This window comes from Ochotona princeps, chromosome 26 (assembly GCF_030435755.1).
Source record: "Ochotona princeps isolate mOchPri1 chromosome 26, mOchPri1.hap1, whole genome shotgun sequence".
In the NCBI taxonomy this organism is placed as follows: Eukaryota; Metazoa; Chordata; class Mammalia; order Lagomorpha; family Ochotonidae; genus Ochotona; species Ochotona princeps.
Genome location: NC_080857.1, coordinates 8,664,465 through 8,691,792, shown reverse-complemented (window position 1 = coordinate 8,691,792; position 27,328 = coordinate 8,664,465). Strand labels below are relative to the sequence as shown.

The 27,328-nt window shown below is 42.9% G+C and overlaps 1 protein-coding gene across 2 annotated transcripts in view; it reads right to left on the bottom strand.

Moving 5' to 3' along the window:
* The window catches only part of EFCAB11 (EF-hand calcium binding domain 11), a 158,947-nt gene that overhangs the window by 29,854 nt on the left and 101,765 nt on the right, over positions 1-27,328 (bottom strand). The window contains exon 6 of one of the 2 annotated variants that reach the window (XM_058655214.1): positions 5,710-5,838. In XM_058655214.1, the coding sequence (XP_058511197.1) occupies positions 5,757-5,838 (82 nt within the window). In that variant the 3' untranslated portion in view covers positions 5,710-5,756. Of the gene's footprint in view, positions 1-5,309; positions 5,839-27,328 lie in introns of those variants that run through there. The other variant, XM_004584346.3, reaches the window with a different exon arrangement.

Below are 27,328 nucleotides of genomic sequence, written 5' to 3'. Positions count from 1 at the left end.
CAAAGCTTTGGGACCCTGCACCCGTATGGGAGATCAGAAGAAGTTTCTGGCTCCTGGATTCAGATTAGCTCAGTTTTGGCTACTGTAGGCAGTGGGGAAGTGAACCAGTAGACGGAAGATCTTTCTCTGTGTATCTCCTTCTCTCTCTGTAAATCTGACTTTCCAATAAATAATAATAATAATAATAAAACGATACCCAAGTGAGTCCCCTATAGCCAGGCCCACAGTCCCCTCTGGGTGAACCAGAGTTGATGCCTTGGTTGTGGGGGGCACCCAGAGCTTCTTTTTGGGCTCCCTGATCTTCGGGTTGGATCAGGGGCTACTTGGGATATTCCAAGGCTGTCAGTGACTACGGGAGGGAAGGTGGAGTCTACTCACAAGTGCTAATGCTGCTGGCTCTAGCTATTCTGAAGTCAGCTGTGCCTCTGCCCTTCCTCTGCTGGGTTCCATAAGGCATCCCAGTGTTTTTCCATAAATTCCTGGGCAGTCTCAGTGAGTATGGGTGGATTTTTGTCACTGAGCCGAAACAGACTCAACTGATCAAGGGAGTTTTCCAATAGCTGTTCCCAACCTGGCCTCTTGCCTCCCACATCAACCACAGGAAGAGTCTCCCTTACCCCTTGTCACGCTTCCCAGTGAGGCCTAAACAGCGACCACAATTCAACGTTTTGCTGCTGTGAGTTGGTGTGTGATTTAAAATCACACACCTGGAACAAGACAGGGATGTCCACTTTCTCCACTGCTATTCAACATAGTCCTAGAGGTACTTGCTGAGGCCATAAGACAAGAAAAAGAAATCAAAGGAATCCAAATTGGAAATGAAGAAGTCAAACTTTCACTATACGCAGATGACATGATTCTTTACATAGAAGAGCCAAGAGGCTCAACACAGAGACTCCTAGAACTTATACGAGAGTTTGGTAGTGTGGCAGGGTACAAAATTAATGAACAGAAATCAACAGCCATAGTGTATGCAAACAACCCCAAGTTGGAAAAAGATCTAAGCAGCAAAATACCATTCAAAATAACAGAGAAAAGTATGAAGTATCTGGGAATTAACCTAACCAAAAATGTAGGAGACCTATTTGAGGAAAACTACAAACCACTTAAAAAAGAAATTGAAGAAGACCTCAAAAGATGGAGTAACATCCCATGCTCCTGGATAGGTAAAATCAATATCATTAAAATGTCTATATTGCCAAAGGCGATATATACATTCAACGCAATTCCAATCAAACTGCCCAAAACATTCTTCATGGAACTGGAAACAATGATCCAAAAGTTCATCTGGAAGCACAAAAAACCACGAATAGCCAGAACCATCCTGAAGAACAGGAAGTTAGCAGGGGGAATCACAGTTCCAGACCTCTGGACATACTATAGGGCAGTGGTTATCAAAACAGCGTGGTACTGGCACAAAGATAGAGAGGAAGATCAATGGAGCAGAATAGAATCACCAGACAGTAATCCACATAGATACAGTCAATTAATCTTTGACAAAAAGACAGACAACAATCCAAGCAAATGGGAAGGTCTGTTCAATAAATGCTGTTGGGACAACTGGTTGATAGCCTGCAGAAACAAAAAGATAGACCCACATCTCTCACCATACACTAAGATCAAATCTAAATGGATAAAAGACCTAAACCTACATCCAGAAACCTTGAAACTGTTGGAAGAAAATGTTGGAAACACACTGCAACACTTAGGAGTAGGCCCTCACTTCCTAAAAAAGACTCCAAATGCAGTAGAAATCGAGACCAAAATAAACAAATGGGACCTCATCAAACTAAGAAGCTTCTGTACAGCTAGAGAAACAATCAACAAAGTAAAAAAGCAACCCACAGAATGGGAGAAGATCTTTGCGCACGACATAGGTGACAGAGGGCTAATTTCCAGAATATACAAAGAACTACAAAACAACCAAAATGTCAAAACAAACAAACCACTCAAGAAATGGGCACAGGAAATGGGCAGACATTTCACAAAGGAACAAACCCAAATGGCAAACAAGCATATGAAAAAATGCTCAAGCTCCCTGGCAATAAGGGAAATCCAAATGAAGACAACCTTGAGGTACCACCTAACTCCAGTAAGGATGGCACACATACGTAATACCACCAACACTTGTTGGCGAGGATGTGGGGAAAAGGGAACCCTTCTCCACTGCTGGTGGGACTGCAGATTGGTACAGCCTCTATGGGAATCAGTTTGGCGAATACTCAAACAACTGAAAATCAACATGCCATATGATCCAGCAATAGCACTCCTAGGGATATATCCAAAACATCTCCTACTCAAGAAACCAACATGTACGTCAATGTTCATAGCAGCACAATCTACAATCGCAAAAACCTGGAAGCAGCCAAAATGCCCATCAATAGAGGACTGGATAAGGAAGCTATGGTTCATCTACTCTATGGAATACTACTCAGCTATTAAAAAAAACGAAATGCAGTTCTTTGTGGACAAATGGGCCCGACTGGAATCCATCATGCTAAGAGAAATGAACCAATCCCAAAAGGTTAAATACCACATGTTTGCCTTAATCTGAGATGAAAAGATGACAACCTGATAGTACCTGTATATTGTAATATTATTGCAATCTCTAACAACCTGTATCCAATACAATAAGATAATGCGATATAATCTATAAACCAACAATTAATGTCAGAATACTTAAGATATACATCGAAAAACTGTAAAACCTACTATACCCTCAATACGTTATGTTAATCCGTAATGGGGGGGAGTGCAGGGAAATCTTTCAGGACCATAAAAAGAGTGAGGAAAAAGTATAATATAGCCTATCATGATCAAGTCTGGTAATTCATAGACAACAGACTCAAAGCAGCACTAAACAATAGTAAAACTACTATACCAATGCATGAGGGGGGAATCGGGTGCGATCCTGACAACCTCTTAACAGGAGGTCATGTGCGTGGAGCAGGGGGGCACTCCAGGGTAGAGCAGATGGCAAGGAGAAAGCCTGGATCCCAACCATGAAGACTCCCAGACCTTCACCACAAACTGTTAATACGAGCAACAAGGACTATATCCCAACTGCCAAGGAGGCCACAGGGAATTGGATGCCCTCGGAGGCCGAGTACTCTGAGGTCACCCACCCCTAACCGGAGCTCCCGCAGGGGATGGAAGAAGTCCAAACACTACCGCGCAGAAACCAACGTCATCGGAAAGACAACCAGAAGCCCTGAGCGGTCCGCAGAAACAGAAGAACAATAAACGTCCTTCTGGACCAGGGAGGAGAGCTTTCTCTGGTTCGAGCCTGGCTCCACCTCTGGACCCCCACCCTCCCTCGCAATGACCATTGGGATCGCTCTGAAAACCCCTCATAGCAAACAATCATACAAACTAAAAAAACCTAAAATAAATAGACAAACAACAAAAAGTAGAGCTTGAAATCTGACAGGAAAGAGCTGGCATGGATTGGCTAATGCCTCGCTGGGTAGGACACAAAGATTAGTCACTCCTTACCATGGTGTTGGGGACTTTCCTGCACACCCCCCCCCCAAAAAAAATGTTCTGCACCTTAACTGCTGACAAATGTCTTGTTAGAGTTACAAGCCAGTCTAGATTATCCTAAAATCTGCCAAGATCAGCAAAATTATACTTCAACACAACAAATGGCTAAATACTAAAATGAAATAGACACGAGACAGCTGAATGGTACCTTATAGCCATTTTAAGGTATATAGCAGCTGGTCCTGTGTATGAACTAAAATTGAAATGTCAATGAGATAATCATAGGTTGTGGTTAAGAACTTGCTTCTTTTTTTTTTTTTTTTTTTTTTTTTGTTTGTTTTGTTTTATTTTGTTTTTTTTTAACATACTGGTTACGCAAAACCTTGTCAATTCCATACTGTTACAAATTGCTGTTAATGTTATATTGAGAGTCTTAATTGACTGGGATGATATGCTACCAGCTCTGACTTTGGACCAGAAATGGTCTCCCCAACAAACTGTTCAACCCATCTGGACAATGAGTAGCTGGACTCTATGCTGGGTATATGTTTGCAAGGAAAGAATCTTGATGGAATTTGAACTGTAATACTGCATCAAGGTGGAGGAATCCACCAGGGGGGAGGGGTGTGGGGAGGGGTGGGGGGATTCCCAGAGCATATGAAACTGTCACATAATGCATAATAATTAATAAAAAAAATTAAAAAAAAAAAAAAAAAAAAAGTAAAATCTGCATCATATATGTTTTGAGATCAGGATCACTTATTTAATTATTCTATTTCTGACGAAAATGTTCGCTGAACAAAATTTTTCCCAAAATCAGATAGGGCTTTCCATTAACTGGCACAAAAACACACAAAACACACAGGCTGTATTGACCTGCTTCGCTTTACAAAAAAACACTTCGTTCGTTCACCCTTCTAGTTTTTGATGCTTTCTTCCTGTTGGATCAAGCTTCACTTATTTTTAAGTAAGAATTTATTTTTTAGGAAACTTAATTCTGGAACAGTTCGAGATTTCCAGGAAAACTGTGGAAGGAGTCCCCACGTACACCCCACCATCCTGTTTCTCCAATGATTAACCTGCAGTTGAGTTCTGAAAATCTGTCACAGCTAATGGGCCTATGTCGGTACATTATGATCAGCTCAAGTCCATTCCTGCCTTCTTTTCATTTGGTGGTTCCATCCAGAAAACCACAATGCCTTTAGTTTTCATGTCTCTCGAAGGACTCCTATTTCTGACAGTTTAAGACTTGATTTTTATTACCTGCTACTACTTCGCATGAGAATGATGCTTGTGTCATGTTTCTATTTTCCCAAATGACATTTCTCCTTGACCTCTAAATGTTTAAAAAGATTGAAAATACGAATTATAGGAAATAGTGTTTTACAGATGCTGGTAATGCTATGAATCCCAGACGTTCATACATAAAATCTTAGTATCGATACAATTCTATTGGAATTATTTTAAACAAATGCAAGGCACGGAGAGCATGCCACACGGTGCAGCTGGGATGGTCCCAAGCCGAGGAGGGCTGGGCAGCGGAGGATTTGCTTCTCCGTGCTGGGAATGGCAGACTCAGGCTGCTGTGAGGGTGCTGCAAGTAGGTCTCTCGCCTGCCGTACACTGTCCTCCCTCTGTGTGCAGCCAGCGAGGGATCATCTGCATTAGGCCAACCTGGTTTCCTCTGCTGTACGATGAGTGTCCTGGGGCTACTTTGCCATGAGCACTTGGACTCTGAGTCCATTATTGTGGAGAAGTCTTATGTCTTCATTTTCCCAGCAATATATTGCTCCTTGCTTGAAACACAGTAAGCACTCGGTACTGGGTGAGTTAAACATGATTTGTTTAATTCAGGTTGAATAAATGAAGGCCACGGGCACCATTGGTAGGAAAAAGCTGCCCTTCCCCAGACTTCAGAAGCCTAGACAAGTCAGGGACCAGGGACTCAGCGGGGTGGGGAAAGGGGTGGAGAGTGAGAGAGGTCAGTGAGTGCAGCACCCCAGTTCTCCGTGTGGCCAGGGCAGACAGGAGGAAGCAACACCAGGAGGCAGTGCCAGCAGCCACAGCCTGACGCAGGGGAGCATCCACCAGGCCCAAACTGCCTCCAAGGATTCTGAGATGCAAGGACACCTCAACTTCCAGAAAGTTCTACTTCCAGAATTTAGTCACAAGTCTGTAGCATTCCATCATCAAGAGTGGAGACTGTGTGCCGTTCAGATAGAGGACCCTCTTACGATCTCTCCAGAGTTGCCACCATAGGTCTTCAGTGATGGTCAGGCTTCATTTTTTCCATGCTTCATGGCATATTCAAAGTCTCTAAAGCTGACATGACCATCAGAGTCTTGATCCACTTCCCTGGAAGATGAAACAAAACCTCATTTTCACTCAGTTGTTGACAGTGCCTACACATCGTGAGCACATCACATATTTAACTCCATGCCTGTCTGTGTGAGAGAGGAGCCCAGTTTAGTGACTTGAAGGTTGGGATCGATGTCTCTGTATTTTTTCTTATGTTGATAACACCAACAGTGGGGAAGAATATAAAGGTATTTATTTCAAAAACCAGCAGAAATAATATGTTTAGCATATTTCAAGGAGGAAAGCCGAATGCACAGGTTATATTAAAAAAAGGAGGAAAGAATGTTTTTCTGGTTATATCCTGTATCTATCTTTCCACAAGATACATCAAAAAATACATAGTTGCCTGTATACTGCTACAGATGCCAGAATCCATCCTGCTCAGTCCCTTTTATAAAATGGGATCGCATCTGTGATATGCTATGTACATCCTACCACATATTTTAAATCCTCTCTAGGTTCCTCACAACACCTAGTATACTGTAAAAGCCATGTAAACACTCAGTACACGTTTGGCACAGGTGCAGCTTTTTCTCTCAGATATTTCTGATGGACAGTTGACTTTGTGGCTATGGAACCTGCCACTCTAGAGAGTTGACTGAATATTCATTATGCGGGTCCGGCTAAATCTTCTCCTTGCAGCCGCTGGGATCCCATATGGGCACTGATTCATGTCCCAGGTGCTCCACCTCCCTTCCAGCTCCCTGCAGTGGAGGATGGCCCAAAGCCTTGGGACCCTATATCTGCATGGGAGACCTGAACAAAGTTCCTGGCTCCTGGGTTCAGATTGGCTCAGTTCTGGCTATTGTGATCACTTGGGGAATGAACCAGCGGATGGGAGATCTGACCCTCCTTCTCTCTATAAATCTGCCTTTTCAATAAAAAAAATCTTAAAAAATTTATCTGTGACAGAAATGTAGGAGCAGATGAGAAGGGAAAAAAATGACTGCTTCTGGCATGATTAGGCTTTTTATTCCATAACTCATTGCATGTTGGTACCAGTGGACCCATTTCACAGATAGACACTGAACCTTAGATCTTCCATCTGCGGGTTCATACCCAGCACAAATGATTGCTTTTGTTTTTAAAATTATTTTTAATAATCTTAGTTGATTAGGGTACAAAGGGTCAAGGACTACAGAGTGGAAATGGGTAATACCATTGTTTCCATACTAATATTATCATTTTTTCCCCTGTATCTGGGGTCAGGGGAGAAACAACGGGAAAAGCCCCACCCAGCCTCCCACCCATCCCAGATCCCCAATGTGAGGTGCACTCCGAGGGTCCTGCTCAAGCAGTTTTGATAGTTCAACAGTTCTGGATTGCTGCCAATCTCACCGTTCCGATTGCTATGAAACTTATTCAAAGTCCACTGCCAGCCCAAATGATTGTAATGGCCAGAGCTGAGCCAGTCTGAAGCCAGAGCTACCTCTGGTGTCCCAAGCAACTGGGCTGTGTTCGTCTGCTTTCCCAGGCACATAGCAGCGCAATGATTCAGAAATAGAGCACTGGGGCTGGAATCTGTGCTCACGTGGGATGCTTGCATCACAAGCTGAAGCAGTTTAACCTGACGCAGTACCACACCAGCCCCAGGACTGTTAAATCTGAAGTAGAGCTTCTTTTTCTATTCCACATTGCCTCCCTGCACAAACAAGACACTCTTGAGAGAAGTGATTATATTGCAGTTTCCACATGGACAACTCTGGTTCCAGAAGTTTCCGCTGGTTTCATTCAAGGCCTCAGAAGCTCTGTTAAATCCCCATAAACACCTGATAAGCTTTTCTGACTCCTCGGAAGAGTAATGAAGATGTGAGCGTCTGGCCCCAGCTGGGTTGTCCCTTTGTGTCCCTGGAACTGCTGAGGCAGGGGCTTTCATCCCTGGGCGGGGAGCAGAGAAGTGGCACCCAATCCAGCCGCCAAGACATCAAAGGTCAGAGGGACAGAACTGCAGCGTAAGCAACACATTCCATTCATTAGCAGCAAAAGCCGTGGGCATTAAGAAGCGGGCTTGAAAGGATGCATGCTGAGCAGCCACCACAATTCCTCTAGGTGGGGCTTTCTGAAACCATGCCCTGCACTACTGGCATGCAGCTTCCGTAGCTGATGGTTGATGCAGATGACACTTGGTTGAAACAAAGGATGTCTCCCACAACACGGGGCTTTATGAAGCCAAGACTGGCCTATGCAAGAGAGCCACTAATCACTGTAATAGTTTTAAAGCAGGCTTTTAAAATATTGAATTCTAAGATAAACTTTCTGAATATTTCATGCCAAAGTCTCTGAAGTCTATAATGGTTTTGGATAGAGTGATAATTTTTCATTCTTTTGAAGTAGAGAAAAATTTGTGCTTCTCTGCTCCAGGGCAAATCCATGTTGCACTGTGTTCATATAAAATGATTGCAGGCGCACAGGCCATTATTCTTGCTCCTTCTTTTGGTAAAATATACATGACAATTTCATGCTATACAGGACCAAAAGCATAATGTCAGATCTCTTCTAAGGGATTAGAAATAATCAGTACCACACGTTGCTGACTACAGAATATAAATCACTCCTTTTATTAAATTAGGTAATTGAAGATTCTTAATATTGCCTAAGTATTTTTTTTCCCAAGGAATTGGATTAGATAAATGGCCTTTTTTCTTTCCAGTCTGAACTGGTATAGTTGAACTATAAATCTCAGAGAGTGGGGGAAGTGAATAACCTAGAGGATAATGTTTAGAATAAGCTACTGTGTGTGTGTGTGTGTGCGTGCGTGAGAGCACGCATGCGTGTTTCTATTCACTTACTGAGATAACACATGTTTACACAGAAGGAACTCCACTTGCCTGGTTTCCTCAATAAAGAACCTTCACTGTCACTGTGTCAACTTCCAGTTTTTTCTCACTTTCCTCGCCAGTGGACACAGGGTAGCCCAGAAATGTTACCATGGGAAAGTTTATGCGCCATTCATACAAGGAAAGCAGGGGTGATGTGTTTGTATTTGGAATGAGCCGTGGTAAAACACTTTATGCTTTCTGACTTTTCTTCCCCATCCCCTATATATGAGCAGATCTGTTTCATCTCAATGAGAGTGAAGAGGAAATTCAAGTTTTGAAGTTACAATTTTAAAACCTAAAAATCTATGTTGTTTCGCTGCAAACAGAATTATTCTGAAGAAGGAAGATTCCATAGCACCCACATCCATGTCACCATGGGATGGAAGATCAGATGTGGCTTGTGGGCAGCAGACAAGGTACCAACGAGCCAGAGAAAACGGCATTGAGAAAACAGCAGAAAATGCTGTGATTTCTGTTCATTCAACCCTGGGAAGAGTCTACTCTAGTTCTGAAGCCAGAACCTGTTGTTTTGTGTCACCTATATATTGGAATAAAATAAAAATTCTGCCATGTTGTAATTTGTTTAAAAGATGTACTTCTTTTTCTGAAAGGCAGCGTTGGGGAGAGTGAGACAGCACTAGACCATCTGCTGAGTCCTCCTCAAATGGCCATGATGGCCAGCACTGGATCAGGCTGAAGCCCGGAGTGCAGACTCCGCCTGGATCTCCTACAGGGGTATCACAGTCTCATGTTTTGCTGCTTTCCCAGGCACATCAGCAGGGAGCTGCACTGGAATGAGAACAGCTGGAATTGTCAGCTGGCACTCATATCAGATGCAGTACAACCTGCTGCATGGCAGTGCCAGCTCCAGCGCCCTGCTCAGCCCACAGCAATCAGGGAATGTCTGTGGAGTGAATGAATATACAGAAAAATGAATCAGGGGCAGCAGTTGATCACTTTAGGGAGCAGCCAGCCATTCTCTCCCAGGATGTAGTAGATTAAAGAACATGACTCGTAATGGGGGAATCTCAACTGAACTTGAGCTGTGGTTATGCAACAAGGTGGAGGAATCCACCATGGTGGGAGGGTTTGGGGAGGGGTGGGGAGAACCCAAGTATCTATGTAACTGTGTCACATAATACAATGTAATTAATGAAGTTAAATAATAAATAATTAAAAAAAAAAAAAAAAGAACATGACTCTGTCATCGCTGTACAGACTCCAAAAACTAACCAGGGAAATAAAACATGTAGAAATATCACTCCGGGACCATCACCCAGGGACCCAGGGTCTCTGCATTGGTCCCTCAACCACATTCTACAAGAGAGAAAAAATGACAGACAATGTTGGGGAATGAGGCAGCAGTAATGGGACAATGGAAAGAAGGGGTCCCCTGAACGTCCGAAATAAAGAGCAGGAAAGTGAACAAAGCAGAAAGTGGATATGTAAGAGTTTCTGTTGCCCTGGAGTCCAAGGCCAAGCACTTCAGTTCAGAAAAGAAGCTACTCTGTCCAGACATGTGGCTGAGGACATAGATTCAATCCTGAATTTCAGAACCGGCTTTTTAAAGGAATTAAAGCTTTAGAGGTGCATGAGACCTAGTGAACCACTGTCAACAACAACAATTTTCTAGAAATGTAGATCCCGTGGAATAAAGACTTTTTTGGTTGGTCTAGTTTACAAACCCAAGGGAAAACAGGAACTGATTATGGGCATAGGCACTCAAGAGGCCTCCACTGCTCTACATAATTCCATAGGAACAATTTAGAACCGGTGATGAGGAAATGGAGGAAGGGGAGGCATGAGAGGGTATGGGAGGAGGGCTGCAAGAGGAGGAAGACTGCCAAGAAAACCCCCAGTGGTGCACCTGTCAGGAGTTCTCGAACTGCGTGTATTAAGCACTTCAAAGTTGCTTGCATAGCTTCTGACGTCCTTGATTGAGGTGTGTGCCAGGCCTGTAAAGGGGACAGTGAGTCTGGGGGCATCAGGGTTGAATCAGGGCTGCAGACTGAGTTAGATGAGTTCTATCATAGCAGGTGCAAGAGGGGGCTAGAAAGTCAGGTGGGGGAATAGTAAGATGAGCCACCCACCTTCCAGAAGTGTGCAAGTCTCTTGGGAAGAGTTTTATAATTCCCCAAGTGAGAAACGGGTGATCTAGGCAATAGTTCCTTGCCTCTCAAGTGCAGGCAGCTCTGGGCTGACAACACTGAATATTTCAGACAGGACCTGACCACACCCATTAAACTGGATTCCAATAGGTTCCTTATCTGGTCAAATAAAAAGATATCCTGACATCTTAAAAAGCTGGACTGAGACTGGAATACTTGTTACACACCCCCCCCCCATATACATAGTGGGTAAAAATAAATACATATATGTACACAAACACACATACACACATATATGTAAAATGAATGAAAAAATAGAGGAAATGGTTTAATAGATTTCACTGCATTAAAACAATGGAATAATCTGGGTTAAATGACATACAGGTGATAAAAGTGACATTTTTGAAAAAAAATTTTAAATTTATTTGAAAGGCAAGTGTATCAGCGAGAAAGAGAGCGATCTTCCATCTGTTGGTTCACCATCCCAGCGGCCACACAACCAGGTCTGAGCCAGGCTGACTCCAGGAGCCAGGCACCATCTGGGACTCCCACATGGGCAGCAGGGGTGGGTCACCATCCACTGCTTTCCCTGGCACACCACCAGCAAACTGAATCAGAAGCACAGACTAGACAGAACTTGAGCCAGCACTCCATCTGGATGTCACAACTGGCAGCTTAGCCCACTGTTTGGGTACAAAGGTAGTAAACTTGTGAACAATAAAATGATGTCAAGACCATGCCAGGAATAGAGTAACACAAATGCCAGTTTAAAGTAACGTCAGTTACTTTAGCACTAGGTTTGGCTCACAAGGCCAATGCAGCGGAAGCTGCTGGTCACCTCCCCAGCTCCCATGCCCGTGCTCTGCGGCCCGCAGCAGCTGCGTGATTTGCTTGGAATGGATGCTCACTCCAAGCTCCAGAAATATGACCTGTACAGCCTCAGCCATGCAGTGGGATCCCACCCTCCTCACCACAGGGACTGGTTCCAAAACGGAATGGCTTACGCCAACTGGTAGATGGCATTCCTCCCCTGGCCTCTATTGACTGGTAAAGAGTTGTGCCTGACATCACCAAGCCTGGGGATTTTGTTTTCAAGTTGAGAACCTTCAAACTCTCAGGATGGACTCCTGGGCCGCAGAGGTGATGCTTAGTAATGCAATAGCCTTTTCTACCACTAGGATACAATTCCTGCAAGAGTTTGATACCACAGAGGTGTACTGATCTAATGATTTGTGCTCAATGCTTTAAAAATATTTGCTTATATGTGACAGGCATACACACCCCTACACACAGAGAGAACTAGAAAGAGAAGGAGAGGGTGGAGGAGAGGGAGAGAGACTCCTATCTGCTGGGTCACTCCCCAAATGCCAACGAAGGCCAGGACTGGGCTGATTCAAATCCAGAAACTAAGAACTCAATCCCACTTCCACACGGGTGGCAAGAACCCAATTACTGAGCCATCCCCACTGTTTCCCAGAATCTTCATGAGCAGGAAGCTGTATTCAGGAGCTGGAGACTGGTATTGGAGCCAGATATTCTGACATGGAATTCAGACACCTTTACCTGACATCTTCAACACTATGCTAAATACCTGTTCCTCCTAGGGAATTGTCAGCATAACAGAGCTCTAAACAGTAAGGGGAAGAAGCAGATTGAACAGCACAGGGAGGCAGAGCCCCTTCAAACTATGCTAGATGTCTACCCTGGGTCAAGACTCTTACTCCCTGACCCAATACAGTTTTTCCCCTAAAGAATAACAAAATAGATTATCCAGTCCAACACAAAAACAAAAAAATGGATGTGAAATGCAATCACAGCTGGCAAAAGTGATTAAGTATAAATAATAACTTTTTCCCATTTGCTAAGTTTTAAAAATGAAGAGTCTAATTTGAAGCCAGACATGTTTTAAACAGAGGAAAGAATGCAATTTGAAAATGTCTTATTATTGACTGCTTGTGGACATGTGGGTGAGTGTAGCCTTCAGATGGTCCCACATCTCATTTCCAGCAAGTAGGCTGATACTTTTGTATCAAGTATTTTAGCAGAGCTGCTAATAAATGGTGAAGTGATCTTTTTCTCTCTGGAAGAGAGATTACAATGCAAGAAAATAGCACAGATCAGACAGCCTTAAGGATAAAGAACAAAAGGCAGAGTGGCCATCTTTGTAAAAATTATAAAAATGTGCTTCCTGGGCCTGGCGGCGTGGCCTAGCGGCTAAAGTCCTAGCCTTGAACACGCCGGGATCCCATATGGACGCCAGTTCTAATCCCGGCAGCTCCACTTCCCATCCAGCTCCCAGCTTGTGGCCTGGGAAAGCAGTCGAGGACGGCCCAATGCATTGGGACACTGCACCCGCGTGGGAGACCTGGAAGAGGTTCCTGGTTCCCGGCTTCGGATTGGCGCGCATCGGCCCGTTGCGGCTCACTTGGGGAGTGAAACATCGGACGGAAGATCTTCCTCTCTGTCTCTCCTCCTCTGTGTATATCTGACTTTGTAATAAAATGAATAAATCTTTAAAAAAAAAATGTGCTTCCTCTGCTTTCGGGCTAGCAGGCTGTCCATCCGGCAGTGTGTCATTCCACTGTGGCAGTCAGGCAGCTGGGCCCAGCGGGAATGCCCCAGGGGTGTGCTGGGCTCCCAGAGGCTGCTCCAGCTTTGTGGCCTTGGGCAAGTCTTAGCTGTGATGCATTTCATCTGTCAGGTTGAATGGTTGCTCCAGATGATGGTTGGGACTTGATCCAGCTCTACATTTTGATGAACAGTAATGGGATTGGAGTTACACAACCAGAAACTTGAAAAATGCAACCCAGCTGCTGGGAGCCATCTTTAGCCTTTCTAGAAAGAAGAGTTGGAACCTTTGACCCCGAAGACAGTTACAAGGAGCCATCAACACACAGACATACACACGCACAAACACACATGTGCATGTGCATATATGTGCACACACATATACATAGACAGAAATAGAAAGAAAAAAGATGCTGCCTTCAACTGTGTGACATAAGAATGCAGATACAGCCATTTCTATTTCAAGTATATAATCACCTCAATGGAGATCTCCAGTCTCTTCTTGAACTTGATTATGAGATAAAGGAAATGGACAGAGATGGCAATCATCTAATCTCCTATGAACAGCTATTCTGAAGAGGTTCTTATCCTATGCTAAATAGATTTCTAGCAGGTTATGATCTGGCTAGTAGCAACGCATAATGATGAGGCAAATTATGCTTTCAATAACACCCCCTTTGACAGTACAAGTCCTTCCACAAAAGAGGCAATAACATGAACTGTGCTCACTTTAACAGATGGCATAATGGCTCAGTGCATAGGTGCCATTCCTCTGAAAGCAACAAGTTCACATCCTTGACTGGAGCCTTAGGAACCTGCTGAACTTTCAAGTGTAACACAGAAAAGAAAGACACGCTTTCCAGACCTGAAAGCCGAGCCTTAGTGGGTCCCAAGGCTTGGAGCGATGCACTGGAAGAATGCGGCTTAATGAGCTTCATTTTGTTAATGCAACAAATAGAGCTGAAGTTGAAATGTGAACTCTGAACATCAAAGCATTTGGAAGTGCCCTGCTAATAACACTGTTAGCTACTGTTGGGATGGAAGCTTGCTTTTTAAAAAGCACACTTCCTTGGAGCCAGATAAACACCAATCATCACATAATGTTTATTTCCTAGAGTACTATTATTTTAAATTTTATTTATTTGAAAGGCTGTGTTACAGATGGGGTTGGGGGTTGAGAGGGAGGGAGAGTGAGAAAGAGGGAGAGAAACAGAGGGAATGTTTCAAAAACTGGTTCACTGCCCAAATGACTACAATGGCAGGATTGGGCCAGTTCAAAACCAAGAGCCAGGAACTTCATTAACGCTTCTCAAGTGGGTGCAGGGACCCAAATGGTTGGGCTATTTTTGCTGCTTTTTCCAGATGAATAGCAGGAAGCTTTATCAGAAGTGGAACAACTGGAATTTGAACCAGAACCCATGAGGTTCCACTGATACAAGTGGTGGCTTATCCCCTATACTCCAAAGCCAGCACCTAGTTAAGTGTTTTTAAGTGGAATATAGTATGTTATGGTGAAATTTCAGAGTCTTTTTTGTTCATTTACCTGTGCTGCAATAAATTTTTACTTGATAAATTAAATCAAAAGCTGATCTGAAAAATAAATATGCCATAAGATTCAGAATTTTAAAAAATAGTAATATAAAAAATACATAAGACTTCAGTAATTAAAACAATGTCACCAGGATTCAGGGATCACTGAACAAAAACAGCGTCTATTTCCTGTATCTGGAGAAGTACCTCTGGTTCTTTCAGCATTTTGTTCAAAGGAAATAATACAAAAATCTCAACATGCAAAAGTCTTGTGCAGAAAGTGAAGGAAGGTCACACGACCTGCTGGTGGCTGCGCCAGCCCACCCCTCAGGAGGAGGGACTCAGGAGGCAGGGGAAATTCAGACCCTTGCCAAGAATGCCTAGGCCAGGAGGCAGAAAGGAAACCTCGGAGGAGGTGACTTAGCCAGGCAACACTCCCAGGAGGCACGTGAACCCTGAAGAAATGACAAGAGAAGACGAGCAGGAAAGGCTTAGAGGAAAACCAAGAGGAAGAAGCGAGCGTGCAATGGCTGCCCTGGAGACAGAGGCCTTCATGGGGCAGCTGTCCTTAGCCTCTGAGCTCAGGCCTTGACACTAAACGCTGCCCTCTCCTTCCTTTCTGATAGCATTTGCTGAGATATCTTTCTTTTTTTAAAGATTTATTTTTATTGGAAAGTCAGATATACAAAGGAGAAGAGACAGAGAAAACATCTTCCATCCACTGTTCACTCCCCAAGTGGCCACAATGGCTGGAGCTGAGCTGATCTGAAGCCAGGAGCCAGGAGCTCCTCCAGGTCTCCCAGGTGGGTGCAGGGTCCCAAGGCCTTGGCCGTCCTCCATTGCCCTCCCAGGACACAAGCAGGGAGCCTGAAGAAACTTCTACTCACCCGAGGGGCTGGAACATGGCTAAATGTCAAAAGCTCTTCTTATAATTCTGCTGGCAAAGATTTGATAGTAACTCAGGTGATTCACTCTAAATACAAGCCATTCAAAAAGTTACAGAAAAATGTGTAACATGGAAAGACTAGGCATGGATTGAAACTTTTTTTGTATCAGATAAATTTATTTTTTAATTCTACTCTCTCCATGAAGTTTTTGAAGTACACTCTCATCCCTGGCTTTATGGTAACATTTTTAGATTTATTTTTTTCCCACAATACAGACTTATAAACATAGGGGATTAATCCTCTCTACCCCCTCCTTCCTTCCTATATTCTCCTATTATTAGATGACAATTATTTTAATATTCTACAGTTATTTTTTCCCCATGAGCTGAGAATGCAGGGATTCATATAAATCAGGATTTTAAACAGTTTGCGGTTTAGTTTTAAGTAATCCACTTGGGAAACTAACATTTTTACATCTCAGCCCATTTCTCACTGATGTGCTTCACTGAGCCAATAGAAAATTTAGCCTTCGTTTAACATAATTACAATAAATTATTTATGTTTTCATTTATAGCATGCTCCCAGCATTTAATGCCCTTGGGTCTGCAGATGATAATAAAAAAGATTAAAAAAACAAGTAATATGTCATCGTGAAACAACTTCCTCAAATTATCAGAAGCACTCCACTAATAAAGTCCACCTATAATCAAAAAGTCACACCAAATGGGGTGACCGTAAGGACCTTTAACAAGAGGACTTCAGCCTGACGAGACGAAGGTTCAGAGGGCATCTGCGAACATTTAGGAAATTACAGAAAGCACACAGGAGCTGAATGCGACCCCATCAATCAAATCCTAGGAGGAAGCCAGGCGACTCGGTGTGTGAGTGCAACGGGGACGTCGGCCAAGTGAAACCTGGACACGCTGCCTTGTAGAGCAACAGAGAAGAACTGATTTCAGCTCCTCATCCTGCTTGTGGGAACGGGGAGACAAGGAACACACCCCTTTGTGCGCCTGGTCAGACTGCCAGGGGCCAGGCCTGTCCTCTCCTGCCCAGCACCACTTCTGTAGCGGGATGATTCCAGAGGACATGGGCCCTCGGGGCCCTGGGGAGTAAAGACGGCACCTCTTGAGGGGTATCCACCAAGTGCCAGTCACTGAGGGGCAACAAAGATTTGGGGGGGGGGCTATTCCTACCTTGGGGGGAAGCTGCTCTCCTGTAAACTGCCACACTCAAGCAGATTTCAAGGATTCAAAGTACTGGCCCAATCCAGCATGACACTTTTTGCCTATTGTCCACTTCCTCCTGCCTGCAGGCAGGACCACGTCACTGATTACAGAGCACTGCTAACCACTAAAAAAGATCAGCTCATCATTAAAGGCCTGCATTGATCTGTGCTGGCTAAGTGACTTACAAGTTCATGCCCTCCTAGTAACAGTTCCAACAGGCTATTTATTTCAGGATATTTATTAAACAAATTAAGTATTTACGTTATGCTCAAGTACAGAGGTACAGTGACCGAGTCCATGAGTGTAAGATGAAACCAAGGTAATTTATGCACTGAATATATGCATCAACTGTGTGGTCATTTTGTCACTGTTCCTTTTGATCAGCATAGGGACTTATGGATCCTGTGTTAAGTGGAAGGCAAAAGGTTTTCACGATTGTGATATTGTGCATAATTTTAATTTTTGATGGCTCAAAACAATTTTTCAAGTGGATTTACAATAATTTACGTATTGTTGGACTTGTGAATTACCCCATCTTTTCATTTTCAAGAATGTGTCTATAACACATTCACTAATAATTTTTTTTTCTTATAAAGCTATTTCTAGGTTGATCCACTCCTTTACCAGACACACACTCAGAGCCCACTCTGGACCAGACACATTCAATTCTCAAGCAGCAGAGCTGAGCAGGAAAGACAAGGAGTCCACTCACATTCTTAGTCTAGCCAAGGACAGAAATAGTCCTACCAGCAAAGCAAGATTATCCATGAGCCAAGTGCCCTGAAGAGCAACAGAAGGTGCTATGAGCAGGTGGGATAAAGGATTAGAACTGAGTGAATGTCAGGGCACCAATCCCTGAAGAAGGGGTCTTGGGCTGAAATCTGAAGGATGAGGAGGGAGCTGGGTTCATCAGGGAGGCGTAGATAGGGGAAGAGCTTTCTAGAAGGGTTCAGTAGCCTGTGCAAGGGCCTTGGGGCAGAGACAGCAAGGTGCATTCAAGGAATGAAAGGATGGCCAGATGATGACCACAGCTCAGAATGAACGTGCAGACAAATGAGGTTGGAAAGCAGGCAGGATAACACACTTAGCACCCAGTTATCAAGGGCTCTTGTCATAATCCAAAGAGCAATGCGCAGTCATCAAAGTGATTTGAGGAGGAGGCTGTCACACTTGGAGATTTTGCAAGTTCACCCCGGCTGTGGTAGGTTGAATAACAGAGCATACTCACCCCAAAGATATCAGTGCAACCTGATTACTTGGAACCTGTGAGGATGTTACACTACATGGCAAAAGGATGCTAAGGTTTACACTTGGAATGGAAACTGCTGACCTCAAAACAGAGAGATCATTCTGGATGATTTGAAGAATACTGTAATTTTAAGGGGCTTTAAAACTGTAAAAGGGAAGTTAGGAATAAGAGTGCAAGTCATGGAGGTGTGGGAGTAGAATATAAGAGAGAGAGAGACTTGGGGCTGCCAGATTTCAATTCTGAGGAAGGAGGCAGGAACCTCCAGAGGCTGGAGGGGGAGGACACAGACGCTGCCTCCTCAGCATCAGCTCAGGGAGAACCAATTTGGATGCTGGGCCTCCAGAACTGTAGGGGGTGACTCTGTGCATGTTCTGTAACTCCACTAAGTGTGTGGTAATTTGTGATCAGTTGTAGGAAGAAGGCTGCGAGTTGCCTTGGCTATTCTGCACCTTTTGTGGGCCCTTGACAGAGGATGTGATCATCTACAGGCACTTCTCCAACAAGTGGCAGGATCTCTTGATAAAGTATTTGACTTTTCATAACATCAGTGTAAGCATATATAAAAAGAGAACATATTTCAGGTTGCTTCCAGTTCCAACTCTCTGAATTTATAATCCTGGAAAAGAACAAATATACTTTTCACTGAGACTCCTGTCAGTATTTGGCAATCATCAGGGAAAAAGTGATATTAAAAGTAGTGAATTGAAGGAGAAAAAGATTCCATTTTTAAAAAGTACCCAAAATACACAATAATCTGGAAGTATCTTAATGTGCTGAATTTATGTAAAGAAAACTACAAAATCCCATAGAGACATCTAAAGGGATATTTGAAAACGTGGCGGAACATGCCGTACGAGTCTTCCTGGAAGGGAAGCCCAAGCGCTGTAACGAAGCCAGCTTCTTATTAATAAATCCATAGGCTGAATACAGTTTTCCCCAAAACCCAATAGGAAGATTTCGGGAATTTCACAAACCTGATTCTTCCATTCATCTTGGAAAAGAAACAGGCAAGAAACGCCAAGAACAATTTGAAAAATAAGAGAAGACCAGGTTTTAGGACATATCATAAGTCAGGAATGGGGGGGCAGAGTGTCTCTAAAGTGCCAGTAAAGAGAACAAGGAAACAATGGCCAGCCTTTCAAGGTTTCTCACAGGAGAAAACTCGCTACAAGATATGGTAATGAAGGCATTCTCCATAGTACAGCAGCACTAAACAAATGAGAATAGAAAAGCTAGCAGGATGATCTCACGCCATGCACTGAAATAAATTCCAACTAGATGAAGGTGCTGGGCTTAAATAAAGACAATGGAAGTTGGTGTTGACCTTGTCTCTAGAGGCGGAAAATTTAAGTATAAAGGTAATCGAAGAAATTGTGAAGGGCAAGATCACAGGCTTGTATACATGAAAACTTAAAATCTCTGCACATAAAAATTCATTATAAATATCAAAAGAAAACAAACCCTAAAAAAGGAACTGTTACAAAAATATAAACATGGAGATTTTGTCACCACAGAGAAAAAAAATGGACAAATGACAATGTATAGTCATTTCACTGAACGGAGAATAGGAATAGTTAATAAACATGAAAATGTTTAGGGCCAGTATTGTGGCACAGAGGATTAACCTGCCACCTGCAAAGCCAGCATCCCACACTGGTGCCGGTTTCAATCCAGCTGCTCCACTTCCAATCCTGCTAACGCACTTGCGAGAACAGCAGAATGGTCCAAGTGCTTGGACCCTTGCCACTCACACTGGACACCAAGATGGAACTGCTGGCTCCTGGCTTTGGCCTGGCCCAGCTCTGGCTGATGCAGTTATTTGGGGAAATGAACCAGTGCATGGAAAATGTTCCTCTGTGTCTGTCTCTTTTTTCTCCACGATTCTGCCTTCCAAATACCTAAATATTCTTTTTTGTAATAAAGGTGCAGTTACTAATTTCACCAGTTGAAATAAATAAAACCTCTTTTTAAAGAAGAAAGTATTCAATATTACTAGCAAACAGTGAAATAAAACAGAAATACACTTTTCATCTAATTAGGTTAGCATGGATTTGAACAATAAATAACAGTCTCTGCTGAGAACATGGTAAGAGAGATCCGTGCGCTAAGAGGAGTGCAGTTGGTTAATCAAGCACCTTAGCCAGAAGGATTAGGAACCACAACAATGAACTGGGTCCACACCCTCCACTAGGATATCGTGACACTTGGGAACTTCTGCCCCAGAAAGGGAGTAGGTTAGTTGTTGTTATTTATGAGGTGAAAATGATAAAACGATTGAAATGCATGGTATATAAAACCTTAACTTATCTTAATGACAAAAAAAAAAAAAAAAAGACACGGAGAGAAACAGGAAAGAATAGAGAGCAAAGCAGTAACAGGGATTTTCTCAGTTGCTCAGGTAGAGTCAGTTTTTACTTTATTTTCACACCTTTCCCTGTTTCCAAAATAGTCTCTGAGGATCATTTATAATTTTAATCTGCTTTTCCCTCCTGCCCTCTGATCCCCATCACTCTTCTCTGTTTTGCCAGCTGCCCACTGTAGGTCCTCCATAGCTGGGGAGAATTCACGTGTGATAAAATCATCTTGAAAGGGGCGGCCAACAAAGCAAAAACACTTAGCATTACTAGGCGACCGTAAGGTGAGTTTACGGCGAAGGAAAGAAGAAAAGGATGTTAGGAGTGTGTGGGACTCACCAAGGAGCAGCAGCACTGGACCGCCAGGGTGGAAGGAGCCGCTGTGTCTGCACACACCGCTGTGCTCCAGGTGCTTGCGGTGATCAATTGCACAGGCTGACTGACTCACCTGATGCTCCTCAGTAATAAATACAACCCCAAATGCAAATTTTACGGTGAATAGCTCTGGGGTGTGGGGTGGGGACAAGAACTCTTACTCTTCCTTTTAAATAAGTAAATCTTTTTTAAAAAATCAGCGAACCCCCTCTTTCTATCATGCGCGGAGGAAACCGGGGCTCACTGGCATAAAGCATCTTCCCAACCAGAACAGAGTCTGATGTCGATTCACACATGGCATGCCCCGTGCTAACTGCACAACAACTTGCGGTTTTCTGAGAGATGCGGGCCTGTGTCAACAACCCACGAGGGTCCCCTTCGACGCTGAGGGGCTACTCGAGTGTTAGAAACCTGCTGCCATCTAAAACTGCACACAACTATAAGCGCCAAGAAAAAGCTGGGACTCCTTGTCTCCAACCAGTTGCCATTTTTACCTAATGGGAGTATGGAAAAACACCAAGATTACAATCCCTCTGCTGTGTAGCTAGCCCCAAGCTTTTCTTTCTTCTTCTTTTAAGATTCATTTAATTTAAAGTCAGAGCTATGGAAAGGAGAGAGAGAGAGAGAGAGAGAGAGAGAGAGAGAGAGAGAGAGAGAGAGAGAGAGAGAGAGAGAGAGAGGAGAAGAGAGAGATTTGGGCATTTGGGCCATTCTCTGCTGCTTTCCAAGGCACACTCGCAGGGAGCTAGACCAGAAGTGGAACTGTTGGGATTTCAATTGGCACTCATATGGGATATCCCAGACAATGGATTTACCCACGTTCCCACAATACCACCCTGATCCCAAGCTTTTCAATGCTAGGCTGATGGAGTTTTATGGATCCTGAAATGTATTCAGCAATCACGACCTCACATTGAACGTCCTCCCCAGAGCTCCCACCAAGACAGCATGCATTCCAATAATCCAGGAGGCAGAAAAACATTTCAAGTGTGAGTGCTTCAAAATTATGTAGCACATTTGAAATATTTCCATTAAAGCTCTTAATTGTCCTCCCCTCCTTCCCCACAGAAACTAGGCAGTGTTTAAGAAAAGAGCCCTCAGCCAAATTTGCTCTTAATAGAAGCATTGGTATCATAATGAGAGAATTTCAATATTAAATCTTTTTGAATTAACACTGCATAGATAACTGTAAATTGGAGTTTTGAGCAACAGCAAGGAAATAAACCATTAGTGAGTGAGTATGCCCAGAAACCCAAAAATTATAGAGTTTTGACTGATTTGATGTTTTAATTTGAGGAATAAAAACTAAGAAGTAGAAAAGCAGAAAGCAGAATGAGCAGATTAGAGCCAGAACCAAGAAGACGGAGATCCGAATACCACAGGAGCGCTGGGCTGAGGCAGGGGCGACTAAGTCTCTTGAGCAGAAGATGAAAACATTTGTAAGTCAAAAGGAAAAAGGAAATATATGCTCACAATACAGTGAATGCTGGCATTCATATTTTTGTATTAGGGAGTTTAGAAGGGAATTTGATAAAACATATATTCTGTTTTTCATTTTCTGAAAAACACACCAAACTAAACTCGTGAAATAGAAAGCTAAGATTGTTCTCAATGGAGAGAAATACATCTATGGAATGTTTTCTATCCATTTCCTTTAAAGATTCTGAGACCGTCTTGCCATGGTGATAAAGTAGGAAAAAAAAAAACCGAGGAACAGAATTTAAAGGAATCGACAAATAAGTTCAGAAATAAACTAATACAGGATTATTATATAAAGCAATTCTAAAAATAATAGCATTCCTGCTTAAATGATAACAGCAATTTTGTTCTTTCAAAATTAGATTTCCTTTATAACCAGGACAAAACACAGCCGCATTTAATATACATTTATTGTGTATCTAATTTGTTAACTAATCTAAGGAGGGATAGGTCAGTCCAACAGAAATAAAACTATATATATTTTATAGGAGAAATTAACATATTATAATCAGGGAAATACTTCAAGCTAATTTATAGATTTAATGGACTTTCAAATAAAATGTTATTTTATTACACAGAAATTCTAAAATCCATATCAGAGATTAATATGGATGGTGAAACGGAACTTGCCTAACGAGACATCAGGTGTCCACAGCAACCACATCAAAGGTACCTGAACTGAGTGTAGAAATCCCGACCCTAGGGCATCAGAAACAGGACCGAGGCTGTGAGACAGCCAAAGAGACAACAATCCCCAGGCTGCAGACATAACAGATGAGAAATCTTTTAAATGAAAATCTTTACAAATAGTAACTTTAAAACAGATTTAGTTATTTATTTGAAAGGTAGAATTACTTACAGAGAGGAACACACACACACACACATATCTGCTCATTCACTCCCGCAAAAGGCTGTAACAGCTAGGCCTGGACCAGGTGAGGCCAGGAGCATGGGATTCACTGCATCTGGACCTCCCATATGGGTGGCATGGACGCAGAGTATATAGGCCATCTTCTGCTGCTTTCCCAGGTGCTTATTAGGGATCTGGACAGGAAGTGGAGCAGCCAGGATTCCAAATAGTGCCCATTTAGCATACAGCATTGGAGGCAATAGCTTAACTTGCTGTGCCACAACGCTGGCCCCACTTTAGAAATCTTAAAAAATAGAAACCTAGATTCTTACTTCATATCTCAAATATAATAACATCATAAAGGGAAAAATTTAATATAAATTTCTCAGATTTAGGAGATAACAGGATATTTTCCCAAATGAGCATTTGGATTTAGTACTTAATACATGGAAGAAATTAAAAATAAATTATATATTAAGCAAGGGAAGCCTAATATTAAAAACAAATGCTGATACAAAAATATTTGTGATACAAATTTTGTCACTTTTGATGTTTAACATTCTTTTAAAATGCTTATTTATTTTTACTGCAAAGTCAGATATACAGAGAAGGAAGAGAGACAGTGGAAGATCTTCCATCTGTTGATTCATTTCCCAAGTGGCTCCAACAGCCAGAGCTGAGCTGATCCAAAGCCAGGAGCCAGGAGCTTCTTCCAGGTCTCCCACACGGGTGCAGGGTCCCAAAGCTTTGGGCCATCCTCGACTGCTTTCCCAGGTCACAAAACAGGAAGCTGGATGGGAAGTGGGGCCATCAGGGACACAATCAGATGCTATATGGGATCCCAGTGCATGCAAAGCAAGGACTTTAGCTACTAGGCTAGCTACTGCACCAGGCCTGATATTTAACATTTAAAAAAGCTCTTGTAAATCTACAGTAACTTTTTCAAGACCAGATGGTCAAAAGTTACCATGAAGAAAATTTAAAATACACCGAATTTAAGTAAGTATTCAACTTCCCAGGTAAATGAGGTAAACTAAAACCGTAATGCAATATTTTACAGTCACCAAAGTAGTTAAGACAAGTGAGAAGAAGCAGAGTCAGCCAGTCTCCAAGGAGCACCTTATCATCAACGACAGTGCTTCCAAACTCTTTGGCAGACAGAACCAGAGAGAGCAAGTATGAGGCAGAGATGGAAAATATCATGCTTTTCATCATTAATCCTATTTTTAAGAAATGTATTCAAAGAAAATATTTTTTAAAAAAAATACTCATTTATTTATTTGAAAATCAGAAAAAGAAAGAGAGATAGATCTCTCATCCACTCGTTACTCCCCAGATGCCTGCAATAGGCTGGCCCCAAAGAAAACACATTTTTAAAACCTTTTGGGGGGTAGGGGTGGTGCTGTGGCATAGCCAGTTAAATTTCTGCTTAAGGCACTGGCAATCGATATGGGCATCAGTTTATGCCCTGGCGACTCCACTCCTAATCCAACTCCCTACTAATGATCTGGCAAGCAGCGGAGGACGGCTCAAGTCCTCGGGACCCTGCACCCATGTAAGAGACCCAGAAGAAGCTCCTGGCTCTTAGCTTTGACCTGGCTCAACTGCGGCCTTTGTGGTCATCTGGGGAGTTAACCAATGGATGGAAAATGCCTGTCTCTGTCCCTTTCTCTCTGGTGGGTGAGGGTAGAGAACCTTTTGGGATCAGGTGTTTGGCGCAGTGGTTAAGACGCTGCTTCAGATGCCTGCAATGTCTGGTTGGAACAACAGCTCTGATCCAGCTGCTAACACACACCCTATGAAGGAAGAGCTGACGGTGCCAACAGCTGAGTCCACCCATTCGGGAGACTCAGATCTAGTTTTAACTTCCTGGTTCAACCTGTCTGGGCTGTTGCAGGCATTTTGGCAGTGAGAAATTCTGTTTCTGCCTCTTTATCTCTCCCCTTTTCAAATAAAATGAAAACAAAATTGTTTAAATGTTTACAAATATTTTTCAAAAGGCCCTGTTAAGGTAATGAAAAGGACTAAATAGAAATCTTTGCAAAGTAAATATCAGAGAAAGCAATACTCTCCCCACCCACCACACACACACACACACACACACACACAACTCTCAAAGCTCTACTGTAAAGCAAACATACAGTACAAAGTAGGTTAAAGATTTGAACAGACATTGCAATCAAGAAGACATATGGATGGAAAAGTAAGTACAAGAAAAGAGAGTCAACATCATTAGTCATTAGGAAAATACTGACTAAAATTACAGCGACACATAAACAACCACTAAATGTACAAACAGCAAGCATCCATTGGGAGGCACAGCAAATAGACATTTCTTTCACTTTTAAAACAGGCACAGTCACTTTGGAAAATTTGGCAGTATCTTAAAACATTAAACACACATCTACAGTGTGTTCCAGCCATTCTGCTCCTAGTTATTTATCTAAGGGAAAAGAAAGCACACAGACATTCCAGCTTTCAATCCTAAGGAATGCTCTCAGTTGCCTTACTTGCAAGAGCCCAAATTAGAAATAATCCAACCACGCACCAGAATGCAGAACCCTAATACAGTAGAAAATTACTTAGCAGTGATAGAGAAATGAATTATCGATACATGTCATCACATGGAAACTGGAAACATCTCAAAATACTTACTCTGACTCATGGAAATCAGACAAAAAAGGAGTACATATTGATATGATATTCTAGAAAACGCAAGCTAATTTGCAATGTCAGAAGGCAAGTTGGTTGCTAACTGTGGCGTGAGTAGGGAGTATGCAAGGGGCATGGGGTGGGAGCAATTGCAGAGAGAGGGAAGTTTTGCTGGTGACGGACCCTGCTGTGGTTTGGACACAACGTCTCCCCTGCAGTTTCATGACCTGCAGGTTGGAGGCTTTGGGAAGTGGAGCCTACGGGGAGTTAGATCATGCAGCCACCTTCAGAAGGGATTAATATCCATCTCTGATAGCAGGTAAAGTCTAGTAGTGATAGATTAGTCACCACAACAGCAGGTTGTTCTAAGGTGAAGTCGCTCCATGTGCCTGACCCCTTCTGCACATGCCTGGGTCTCTCCCCACTTCTCTGCCAAGAGGTCACTGCCAGATGTTGGCTCCAACTTTCCAGCCATCCCTTGTCTTCATTTACTACTAACACCTGGCATTTTGTTACAGTAAGACACAAAGGACTAATATTACCTTTGATAATTGACTGTAGTCTTTATTTTCTAGGTGTACCACATTTATTAAATTGTACACTTTAAATATGGGAAGTTTATTGCATGTCTATTATACTGAAATAAGAATGTTAAAAATGCTTTAGGTAGCACTTCGGTCCCAGGATTGTAGCACTGCCTTTCTCTCTCTCTCTTTTTTCTATTTTTTAAAACAATTTATTTTGTTTGCAAGGCAGAGTTACAGAGAGAGAGTGGGAGAGACAGAAGGAGTGGTCTTCCATCTGTAGGTTCACTACTTACCAAATGACTTGAACTGTCCAGGGCTGAGCCAGGCTGTCGCTAGCAGCCGGTAGGCAGGAGTCTCTCTGGGTCTCCCACATGGGTGTGGGAGCCTATGCACTGGGGCCATCCTCTGCTGCTTTTTCCTGGTCATCTGCAAGGAGCCACCATCCAGAGAAACTGGTTCTCAAACCAGCACCCATATGGGATGCTGGCATTGCAGGTGGCCACTTAACCCATTACATCACAACACTGACTCTGCAACCTGACTTTCTCTCAAGCCACCAGCCTGAAGTCTTTCCTGTAGCCTGTAGACTTCCCAGCCCCAAAATCATGCTAGCCAATTCCTTACAATTAATTTTTCTCACCATGTGTACACATACACACACATGTCCCATTCATTCTATTTTTCTGGAGAACCCGAATACCTTCTGACTTCTGCATTTTATGGAACTTCCAGGCAAGCCAAAGGAACAGGAATATAAACAAGTAATTAAACCCAATTTAGAGGATGTCACACTAGTGATTCTACCATGTACAAGGAAATACATATTTAAAAAAGGCTGTCATAGATTGGACAACAGAGAA